This window comes from Pinus tabuliformis, chromosome 1_1 (genome assembly GCF_031772625.1).
Source record: "Pinus tabuliformis cultivar Carrire ecotype Pingquan chromosome 1_1, CPIR1, whole genome shotgun sequence".
Taxonomy (NCBI): Eukaryota; Viridiplantae; Streptophyta; class Pinopsida; order Pinales; family Pinaceae; genus Pinus; species Pinus tabuliformis.
The window spans coordinates 990,831,522-990,842,013 of NC_142297.1; the positions used below are offsets into that span (position 1 = coordinate 990,831,522).

The 10,492-nt window shown below is 36.7% G+C and overlaps 1 protein-coding gene across 1 annotated transcript; it reads right to left on the reverse strand.

Moving 5' to 3' along the window:
* Window positions 1-2,833: 2,833 nt before the first annotated feature.
* LOC149217868 (uncharacterized) lies at window positions 2,834-8,229 on the reverse strand. The gene is made up of 2 exons (XM_089390394.1): window positions 7,513-8,229; window positions 2,834-2,854 (listed from the first exon to the last, which is right to left on the reverse strand). Exons 1-2 carry the CDS (start codon window positions 8,227-8,229, stop codon window positions 2,834-2,836), a joined length of 738 nt encoding a protein of 245 aa, XP_089246520.1.
* Window positions 8,230-10,492: the final 2,263 nt, after the last annotated feature.

Here is a 10,492-nt window from a genome sequence, read left to right on the forward strand (position 1 = left end):
CGGTACATCGTGAGAGGAGGAAGAGACGGATGGCACTTCCACTTCCATTTGATTCGGAACCTCATTCTCCATAACTTGTTGCCCATCTTGACAATCACCTCTGTGAGTTACAGCATCACCATCACTTGTTTCCAAATGGTCACATTTACCCCTAGTGTCCAAATTATCTCCACTTATAAGATCAAGGTCCAAAGAATGATGCCAAGTCTCCATTTCATCTCTATTCTCCCCCTGAAGTGGAGACACAGAGGCAGAATAGTACATATCATCTTCATGAAAGACCACATCACGAGTAACATAAATTTTGCGAGAAGGGAGGGGATAACACCGATAACCTTTTTGATGCAAGGCATAGCCAACAAAGACGTAGCGAAGGGCACGGGGTTCTGGCTTATTTCTCAAGGGTTTGTGAAGGTGCACAAAGGCTACACACCCAAAAACTTTATGGGACATATTCGGCATGGTAGGGGCACTCACAGTATTATGGAGAACATCAAAGGGGGTCTAAAATTGTAGTGAGCTAGAGGGTACACGGTTAATGAGATAAGTTGTGGCCGTAATGGCTTCTCCCCAATAATTAACAGGCATATGAGCCCCAAACAAGGAAGCATGAACAACTTCAAGAAGGTGACGATTTTTCTGTTCTGCTATCCCGTTTTGTTGAGGGGAGTAAGGGCAAGTTGTTTGATGAACAATGCCATGTAAATTCAGGTATTGTTTCAAGTCTTGATTAACAAACTCTCCACCATTATTAGTACGAAGAAACTAAATATTTGATTTATATTGGGTGGCTATTATTTTGTGAAATTACTGAAACAGGCAACTAACTTCATTCTTTGATTTCGTTAAACAAACCCAAGTCATGCGAGTATGATCATCAATAAAAGAAACAAAACAACGTGCTCCACTCAAAGAAGAAGTTTTTGCATGTCCCTAGACATCAAAGTGAATAACCATAAAAGGCGCAGGACTTTTATGCATACTAATGGGAAATGCTACACGGTGAATTTTAGCCAGCTCACAGATGTCACACTTAAAATCCAAAACATTTAATTGAGAAAAGAGCTTTGGAAAAAACTTCTGTAAATATCCAAACAATACATGGCCAAAACGCCTTTCCATAACCAGACTTCTGAATGTTGATGTGTGTCAAACTTATTAGCTGAGAAAACTTGAGCCAACTGATTGGAGCTTGCCGGCAGTAGATCAAGATAGTATAGCTTTCCTCTCCTAGTACCATAACCAATTGTCTTTCGAGTTCGAATGTCCTTAAAAGCAGAAAGGTTAGGCCAAAATATCACAATACAGTTCAAAGTGAGGGTTATTTGAGCAACAGACAATAAGTTATGATTAAGAGAAGGAACAACTAGAACAGACTCCAAATTCAAATTTTGGGTAAGAGAAACTGAAACTTCTCCAACCACGGGAGAGGGAGTACCATTGGTTGTGGACACTATATGGTGGTCTGAGGATTTCATGGACTGAATATGTTTACTGTCAAAGGTCATGTGATCTGTGGCACCTGAATCAATTATCCATTCACTATGACTAACAGGGACACAGGTATGAAGAGACTTACCAGCATTCCCAGCAGTAGCAATGAAAGAAGAGGCTTCCTCAGTAGTACTGGTGTTGGTGGAGGGCTCAGCCACAGCAACAGAAGCATGATGATTTGACTTTGAATTTCGCTTGCGAGGTGCCTTGGCAGGATCCCACCATTCTGGATATCCAATTAATTCATAGCAGTGTGACTTTGTATGCCCGGTTTCTCCACAATAAGTACATACACATTCTAATTTTGAAGCTCCTATTTCATAGCTACGATTTTGTGATCCACATGATCGATTTTGGTCAGTTGTGTGATTCGGCGGACCAAAAGTGTGATCTGTTTTTTGCGATTGGTAAGGCTTGCCTCGACGAGCCACCATAGCAGCGGATTCAGAGTGTTCAGGTTCACGTTGAAGTGCAGCTCAGCGAATGGCATCACAACAAACATATGCATAAGTTGCTTCAAGATCGAGTTCATGATCCTTTCTAAGAATCTCACCTCGAATTTGTTCAAAGTCTACATCTAGTCCATTCAAGAAGATATGCACCCGCAGTCTCTCAACTATTTTTTTATAGGCGATAACATCTTCGGGATCCTTCATGACAATCCTATCATGATGATCTAGTTCTTGGAAGATTTCTACTAGATCACCATAATAGGTGGAAAAAGAACGACCAATCCGTTTGGTGGAGAATGCCCGTTGATTCAGTGCAAAGAGCTGTGATTCATCAGATCCATCATAGAAAGCTTTAGCAAGAGCATTCCAGATTTTACGTGGAGTAGACAGTCTAAGATAGCGCTTGATAATCTCTGGTGACATAGAAGTCAACAACCATCCTTTGACCTTTTGATTTTCAGCATACCGCTTTGCATAGGCAGCATCAGTAACCTGTGGAATAGGTGTTTTACCCGTGGGGTATTCAAGCTTCTCATGCCCTGCGATATGCATTTCCATGATTTGGGACCAGACATCATAATTAACTTCGGTAGGGATGATATCAGTGGTGAAACTAGGGTTTTCTGATTGAACATGGATGACTGGTACAAAAGATGATTTGGGTTGATCCTTAGTCATGATGCGAGGGGTATATGATAATTAAGGCACAGAGACGAAGAACGCTGCTCTAATACCAAGTCAAAACAAGGAAGTTTTATGAAAGGCTTCAATAATTTTTACTCATACTTGTTCGACATAAATAGCCGTTGTATACACTTCAGATCCTATACTTTAGGCCTAGAATAAGGAAAATTGATACAATCACAGGAGTTTGTACAACCAATTTTTCAGGAGTGATTCTCGTCTATCTGTACAACCAGTAACAGAGACAAATCAGGAATCGGCCAGTGGCAGAGGCAAATCAAAAATCAGCCAGTGGCAGAGACAAATCAGGAACTTGAATTACGGAGGAGCAACCTGGAGATAATTGCTCCCAATTGTCAATAGATTTTGTAGTGTGCTATCAATGATGGAAACTGCCAGCGTATCTAGTTTAGTTTTTAGATCAATCTCAACAAATTTTGTGGAGTTTAGATTTTTTGCAGTTTCGTTTCTAGAACAATCTTTCATAAAAAATTATTTGTCACGGGAGCGGGAACCCTTTTCTCACACATAGTATATAGATTCCTAACATTAAAAAGAATTCACCACACCAATGGAAACCTTAGCAATAATTTGTATATCCTCCCTGTGCTTTCATAATATCTACGCGTGTGTAGTATTGAGAAAAACAGAATGAATAGGATTGAATAAGAAAACTATTGTGATGGTGTTATGGCACCATCATCCATGCTGCTCGGCCGGAATAGTATTTTGGTCCCTCGGAAAATAGGTCTCTTCCTCATCATCCATTATTATTTCAGCATGCGTATATTAACAAACCTAATTTACAATGTTCTATAGATTAAACTCATTTCAAAAATACTGTTTTCTTTTTTATTTTTATAAATGAGTTGTTTCAATATCTATTTTTTTATTGGTGGAATATGTTGAATGTTATAGCTATGATTGATTTTCATAATTAATAGTTTATTGATGTAATTGTAAAGCATGTTTTATATGCTCAAAAGAAATTATATTCCTCGTGTATTTGTCAAAAGAAAAATTAGAAGGCGTGTTCTTCATAACCTTCAGTGAAGAAAAATTTAAGTTTTGAAACTTTGGTTTATGACTGCACAAGAAGACCAAGTTCGTCTTCCTCCTTGTCAAATCAGCTCAGCCCCAAAGAGGCACTGATTTGGCCCGCAAATGGACTTTATATATATGCATTTTCTCTCCCTCTAAAAGTGCAATTCATATCATTTGTTTTATATCTTTGAGGGCAATGAAGATGATAAGAAAGAAGAATGAATTCAAGGCTACTAAAAGATGAATATTTCTCTCAAGGAAAAGATTGAATCTCTATGGAAGATCTCTGTTGAAGGAAGAACCTCTATGTTGGATTGAACCTTTGTAAAGAAATCAAATGCTTAGGAAGGACCAGAAGACCTAATTCTAAAGTAGACCTAATTCTGTGGGAAGATATCTTGTAGGATTGATTGGAATTTTTGATGGAAGTATGACTCATCATCTTGCTAATCAATTTATATATGACTTTGATGTGTCTTGTTGAATTGATTCTCTAGTGAAAGGATTGCTAAGTTTTTACTCCATATGGGTTTTCGCAGAGTAAAATGCTTGTGTTCTTGTGTATATCTATCCTTGTGATCCTACTGGCATTTTTGATTTACTTTTGTTATCCTTTGTGTAATTACCTTATGATGAATAATAAATACAAGATGATGAATAATGGACGAAATAAAAAATAAACTTTAAGTAAATCATAATAGGTAATTATTAGTATAGAGGATACCTTGAAAAATCATCATGGAATTAGAGTTATGATATAAGAACAGCCTTGAAGTAGCCAACCTGTCTAAGTTTCGAAAAAGAAAGCTAGATTTATTTTTGTCCTAATATTAGGTTGATGGTTATACAAATTCAAGAAGGTTGAGTATCTCAGAGAAGAAAGATCAAAGATACATTCTTTAGGTCAATGTATAGGGTCGAAGCCGTAATCAAATATCAGAAGATTGAAGTTTGTTGAATAAGTCTAAACAAAATTTGTCTATCTCATTATAGGTAGGGTAAATTTCCTCTTGTACTAAAACTCATCGTAAGCCTGATTGAAGACCTAAGTAAAAGGTCCAAACTCAAAACCTTAGAATGAAGTACCCTCGGAGGATTCCAGAGGCCTGAAAGCATAAATAATTTGAAAATATAGTTTCAACCACTTACTTTAATAACCAAATATTACTTTAAAACAATCTTGTTACGATCTTTCAAAAACATTCCATAGTAGGAATCCCAAGAGAAAAACCCAAGCCCTGTTGACAATTTGGTTTTTGAACAAAGAGCTTGACCATGATTCAATGGTTTCCCAAATACTATTGTGGGATTTGTCGAGATAACCAAATAGGGATCTAACGCTTGTCCACAAAACTTCCATCTCTAGATAGGATTTGCGCAGATGTTTCATGCTCCACTGTTGCTCCTAGTAGATTGGGCACCAGCACGAGCCTTCAAAATTTTTTCGCCTCAAGAGATCCCAAGTTAAGAGTTAATGATACCGAATTAGGCAACGAAAACCTCTTACATTGGGAAAAAAATTCCCACCTTAAATCCTCCACCAATACAATTCCCTTAGGAGTTCCTTATAATTTTCCATGAGGCCACAAGCTTCCTTAATGGTAAGAATGCCCTGAATTTGATACCCCCATCAAACCTTGTCCCCACCGTACACCACTTGAATTTTTTGATCTTGTAAAATTACCTCTAGAGCCTGCCATTCTTGGTCGCAATGAGAAATAGTCTATTCATCCTGAGTTTTTCATACCCTCCACTAGTTCTGAGTTGTAACCTCTTTCTAGAAGTCTAGAACATCTCTTGCCCCCAACCTCATAGTACTTTCTTCTAGACCTTGTAGCTCCACTCTATTCTCTAGCGTCATAGATTGTTGCTAGGTTTCCTAACAAAGTCGAGCAACACCCCCATTCCTCATCTCCCAAAATAAGTGATGTTGGATAAAAGATCTTTTTTCAACGGTTGAGTTCCATATTGAAGATACTCACAGGAAGTCAGATTCCCTCACTATCTCAAGTTGGGTCATGACCAAGCTATATTTTCTCTGCCATATTTGTTTCCACAACTCTTGGCTCTCTTGAAGCCATCTGCATCACAATTTGGCTCCCATAACTTTATTAAGCATTTTAGGGTCTCTCATACCAGGATCCCCTCCCCATTTTGGTAGGAAAACCTTCTTGTAGGCAACTAATGTCCATCTTTTAACCTCTTCAAGCCCTTGCCACAAAACCCTTGGAAATATGGAGATGATGTCTTTGTATACAACTTTAGGAGTAGGAAACACCAACAATTGATAAATTGGGAGGGCTTGCAACATTGTTTTTAGTAGAATAATTTGATGGGAAGATTCAATGCTTTGAATCTAGTTGCCATGAAACCTTTAATCCTAGACCAAAGGATACCCTTAAAGAGTTGGCGAGAAGGGGAATACCAAGGTATTTAGCTAACATGGATCCAATTTGAAACCCCATAATTTTGGCTAGGTTTCATTGAACTAGAATGTTGGTATTGAAGAAATATATGCTTGACATTTCGCCATTAATGAAAGTGTGAGTGGTCTCTTGCAAATCTGATAGGATTTGGTCCAATGCCCTTATCTTTCGAATCGATGGCTCTCCAAATAACATAATGTCATCCACGAATTGGTGGTGAGTGATGGGCAGATTATGACCCCATAGTCTCAGACCTTGATTGATCACGAATTTGATGTAATGTCCTAGCCCTTCAACAACCACAATAAACATGAAAGGAGAGAGTGGCCCCCCTTGGTGTAGACCTCTGGGAACATGAAGGTCCAAGAAGGCGAGTCATTTATCAAAATGGAAAAAAAGATGGAGGAATTAAGGATCCAATCTAGGTGATCCAATGAGTGAAACTATAGGTCACTAAAATATTGACCAAGAATCACCTAAAATATTGACCAAAAATTTCCAATTAAACTTATCATATACCTTGAAAAGACCAAGCTTAATAACCATGTGAGACTTCCTGCTCTTTTTTGAGTGTATTACCTCATAGAGTATTGCTAAATTACTTATATTAAATTAAATCATAAAATCTATTAAAATTAGTTTATTTTATTATTAAAACATTTTTTCCTTATCATTATTTTAAAAATAATTATTATTATTAGAAATAATAATAAAATCTAAAAGAAAATAGTAATATATATTTTCTTAGTTTAAAATAAAAAAATTAAAATAATATCATCCATAAGTTCAATCTAATAAAAACCCATAATTTTGGTGATTCTTGGTGATTCTCCTCTGGAGCTCATGTTTTAATTAAAATTCCACGAGAAATATATGCCTTCCACAAGCCTTCGCTTTATACAATTTCGTTATGAAAAATCCCTTCGTCAAATCTGGGAATACGTAGCGCAAAAATCGGAAATAGATGACTTGGCACCGGTATTCTTCTTCTCACAATTCCGACGATTCAGCTAACAAAAGGAAGCACATATTCCACTCAGTTGAGCCTGCTGAGAATTGATGAATGTTCGAAGTTTCTATCTCACCACGAAAATTCCGATTTTAATAATTAATCTATTTGCTTTATTATCCAATGCATATATACTTTCGCATTATTAGAATTTACTTTTTCCATGGAATCCAAAGATATAATTCAACCTCCTCGAAATTTCACTCGGTGCTCTGTATGACTTAATGAATACACTAGGGCCATGATTGTCATATGCTTTCCATAGACATGCAATTTCATCGAAATTTCCATGATTTTAAACCATAGACATGCAATTTCATCGAAATTTCCATGATTTTAAAAAGGAAGCAAGACATGTACTACCAAGACGCAAACATATAAATTCTCCACAATGAGTACATACAGATTCTGATTTTGAAGCTCCTATTTCATAGCTACGATTTTGTGATCCACACGATCGATTTTGGTCAGTTGTGTGATTCGGCAGACCAGAAGTGTGATATGTTTTTTTCGATTGGTAAGGCTTGCCCCGACGAGCCACCATAGCAGCAGATTCAGAGTGTTCAGGTTCACGTTGAAGTGCAGCTCGGCGAACGACATCACAACAAACATATGCATAAGTTGCTTCGAGATCGAGTTCATGATCCTTTCTAAGAATCTCACCTCGAATTTGTTCAAAGTCTACATCTAGTCCATTCAAGAAGATATGCACCCACAGTCTCTCAACTATTTTTTTATAGGCGACAACATCTTCGGGATCCTTCATGACAATCCTATCATGATGATCTAGTTCTTGGAAGATTTCCACTAGATCACCATAATAGGTGGAAAAAGAACGACCAATCCGTTTGGTGGAGAATGCCCGTTGATTCAGTGCAAAGAGCTGTGATTCATCAGATCCATCATAGAAAGCTTTAGAAACAGCAGTCCAGATTTCACTTGCAGTAGATAGTCTAAGATAGCCCTTCATAATCTCTGGTGACATAGAAGTCAGCAACCATCCTTTGACCTTTTGATTTTCAGCATACCGCTTTGCATAGGCAGCATCAGTAACCTGTGGAATAGGTGTTTTACCCGTGAGGTATTCAAGCTTCTCATGCCTTGCGATATGCATTTCCATGATTTGGGACCAGACATCATAATTAACTTCGGTAAGGATGATATCAATGGTGAAACTAGGGTTTTCTGATTGAACATGGATGACTGGTACAAAAGATGATTCGGGTTGATCCTTAGTCATGATGCGAGGGGTATATGATAATTCAGGCACAGAGATGAAGAACTCTGCTCTGATACCAAGTCAAAAACAAGGAAGTTTTATGAAAGGCTTCAACAATTTTTACTCATACTTGTTCGACATAAATAGCCGCTGTATACACTTCAAATCCTATACTTTAGGCCTAGAATAAGGAAAATTGATAAAATCATAGGAGTTTGTACAACCAATTTTTCAGGAGTGATTCTCGTCTATCTGTATAGCCAGTAACAGAGACAAATCAGGAATCGGCCAGTGGCAGAGACAAATAAAAAATCAGCCAGTGGCAGAGACAAATCAGGAACTTGAATTACGGAGAAGCAACTTGGAGATAATTGCTCCCAATTGTCAATAGATTCTGTAGTGTGCTATCAATGATGGAAACTGCCAGCGTATCTAATTTAGTTTTTATATCAATCTCAGCAAATTTTGTGGAGTTTAGATTTTTTGCAGTTTCGTTTCTAGAACACTCTTTCATAAAAAATTATTTGTCACAGGAGCGGGAACCCTTTTCTCTCCCATAGTATATGGATTCCTAACATTAAAAAGAAGTCGTCACACCAATGGACACCTTAGCAATAATATGTATATCCTCCCCGTGCTTTCATAATATCTACGCGTGTGTAGTATTGAGAAAAACAGAATGAATAGGATTGAATAAGAAAACTATTGTGATGGTGTTATGGCACCATCATCCATGCTGCTCGGCCGGAATAGTATTTTGGTCCCTCGGAAAATAGGTCTCTTCCTCATCATCCATTATTATTTCAGCATGCGTATATTAACAAACCTGATTTACAATGTTCTATAGATTAAACTCATTTCAAAAATATTGTTTTCTTTTTTATTTTTATAAATGAGTTGTTTCGATATCTATTTTTTTATTGGTGGAATATGTTGAATGTTATAGCTGTGATTGATTTTCATAATTAATAGTTTATTGATGTAATTGTAAAGCATGTTTTATATGCTCAAAAGAAATTATATTCCTCGTGTATTTGTCAAAAGAAAAATTAGAAGGCGTGTTCTTCATAACCTTCAGTGAAGAAAAATTTATGTTTTGAAACTTTGGTTTATGACTGCACAAGAAGACCAAGTTCGTCTTCCTCCTTGTCAAATCAGCTCAGCCCCAAAGAGACACTGATTTGGCTTGCAAATGGACTTTATATATATGCATTTTCTCTCCCTCTTAAAGTGCAATTCATATCATCTGTTTTATATCTTTGAGGGCAATGAAGATGATAAGAAAGAAGAATGAATTCAAGGCTACTAAAAGATGAATATTTCTCTCGAGGAAAGGATTGAATCTCTATGGAAGATCTCCGTTGAAGGAAGAACCTCTATGTTGGATTGAACCTTTGTAAAGAAATCAAATGTTTAGGAAGGACCATAAGACCTAATTCTAAAGTAGACCTAATTCTGTGGGAAGATATCTTGTAGGATTGACTGGAATTTTTTATGGAAGTATGACTCATCATCTTGCTGATCAGTTTATATATGACTTTGATGTGTCTTGTTGAATTGATTCTCTAGTGAGAGGATTGCTAAGTTTTTACTCCATATGGGTTTTCGCAGAGTAAAATGCTTGTGTTCTTGTGTAGATCTATCCTTGTGATCCTACTGGCATTTTTGATTTACTTTTGTTATCCTTTGTGTAATTACCTTATGATGAATAATAAATACAAGATGATGAATAATGGACGAAATAAAAAATAAACTTTAAGTAAATCATAATAGGTAATTATTAGTATAGAGGATACCTTGAAAAATCATCATGGAATTAGAGTTATGATATAAGAACAACCTTGAAGTAGCCAACTTGTCTAAGTTTCGAAAAAGAAAGCTAGATTTATTTTTGTCCTAATATTAGGTTGATGGTTATACAAATTCAAGAAGGTTGAGTATCTCAGAGAAGAAAGATCAAAGATACATTCTTTAGGTCAATGTATAGGGTCAAAGCCGTAATCAAATATCAGAAGATTGAAGTTTGTTGAATAAGTCTAAACAACATTTGTCTATCTCATTATCGGTAGGGTAAATTTCCTCTTGTACTAAAACTCATCGTAAGCCTGATTGAAGACCTAAGTAAAAGGTCCAAACTCAAAACCTTACGATGAAGCACCCTCGG

Coding starts and splice junctions, on each gene's coding strand:
- LOC149217868 (XM_089390394.1), bottom strand. CDS start 8,229: ATGGAAATGCATATCGCAAGGCATGAGAAGCTTGAATACCTCACGGGT. Junction 2,855..7,512: donor GAGCTTCAAAATCAGAATCT/GTATGTACTCAT, acceptor CTGGTTGTACAG/ATAGACGAGAATCACTCCTG.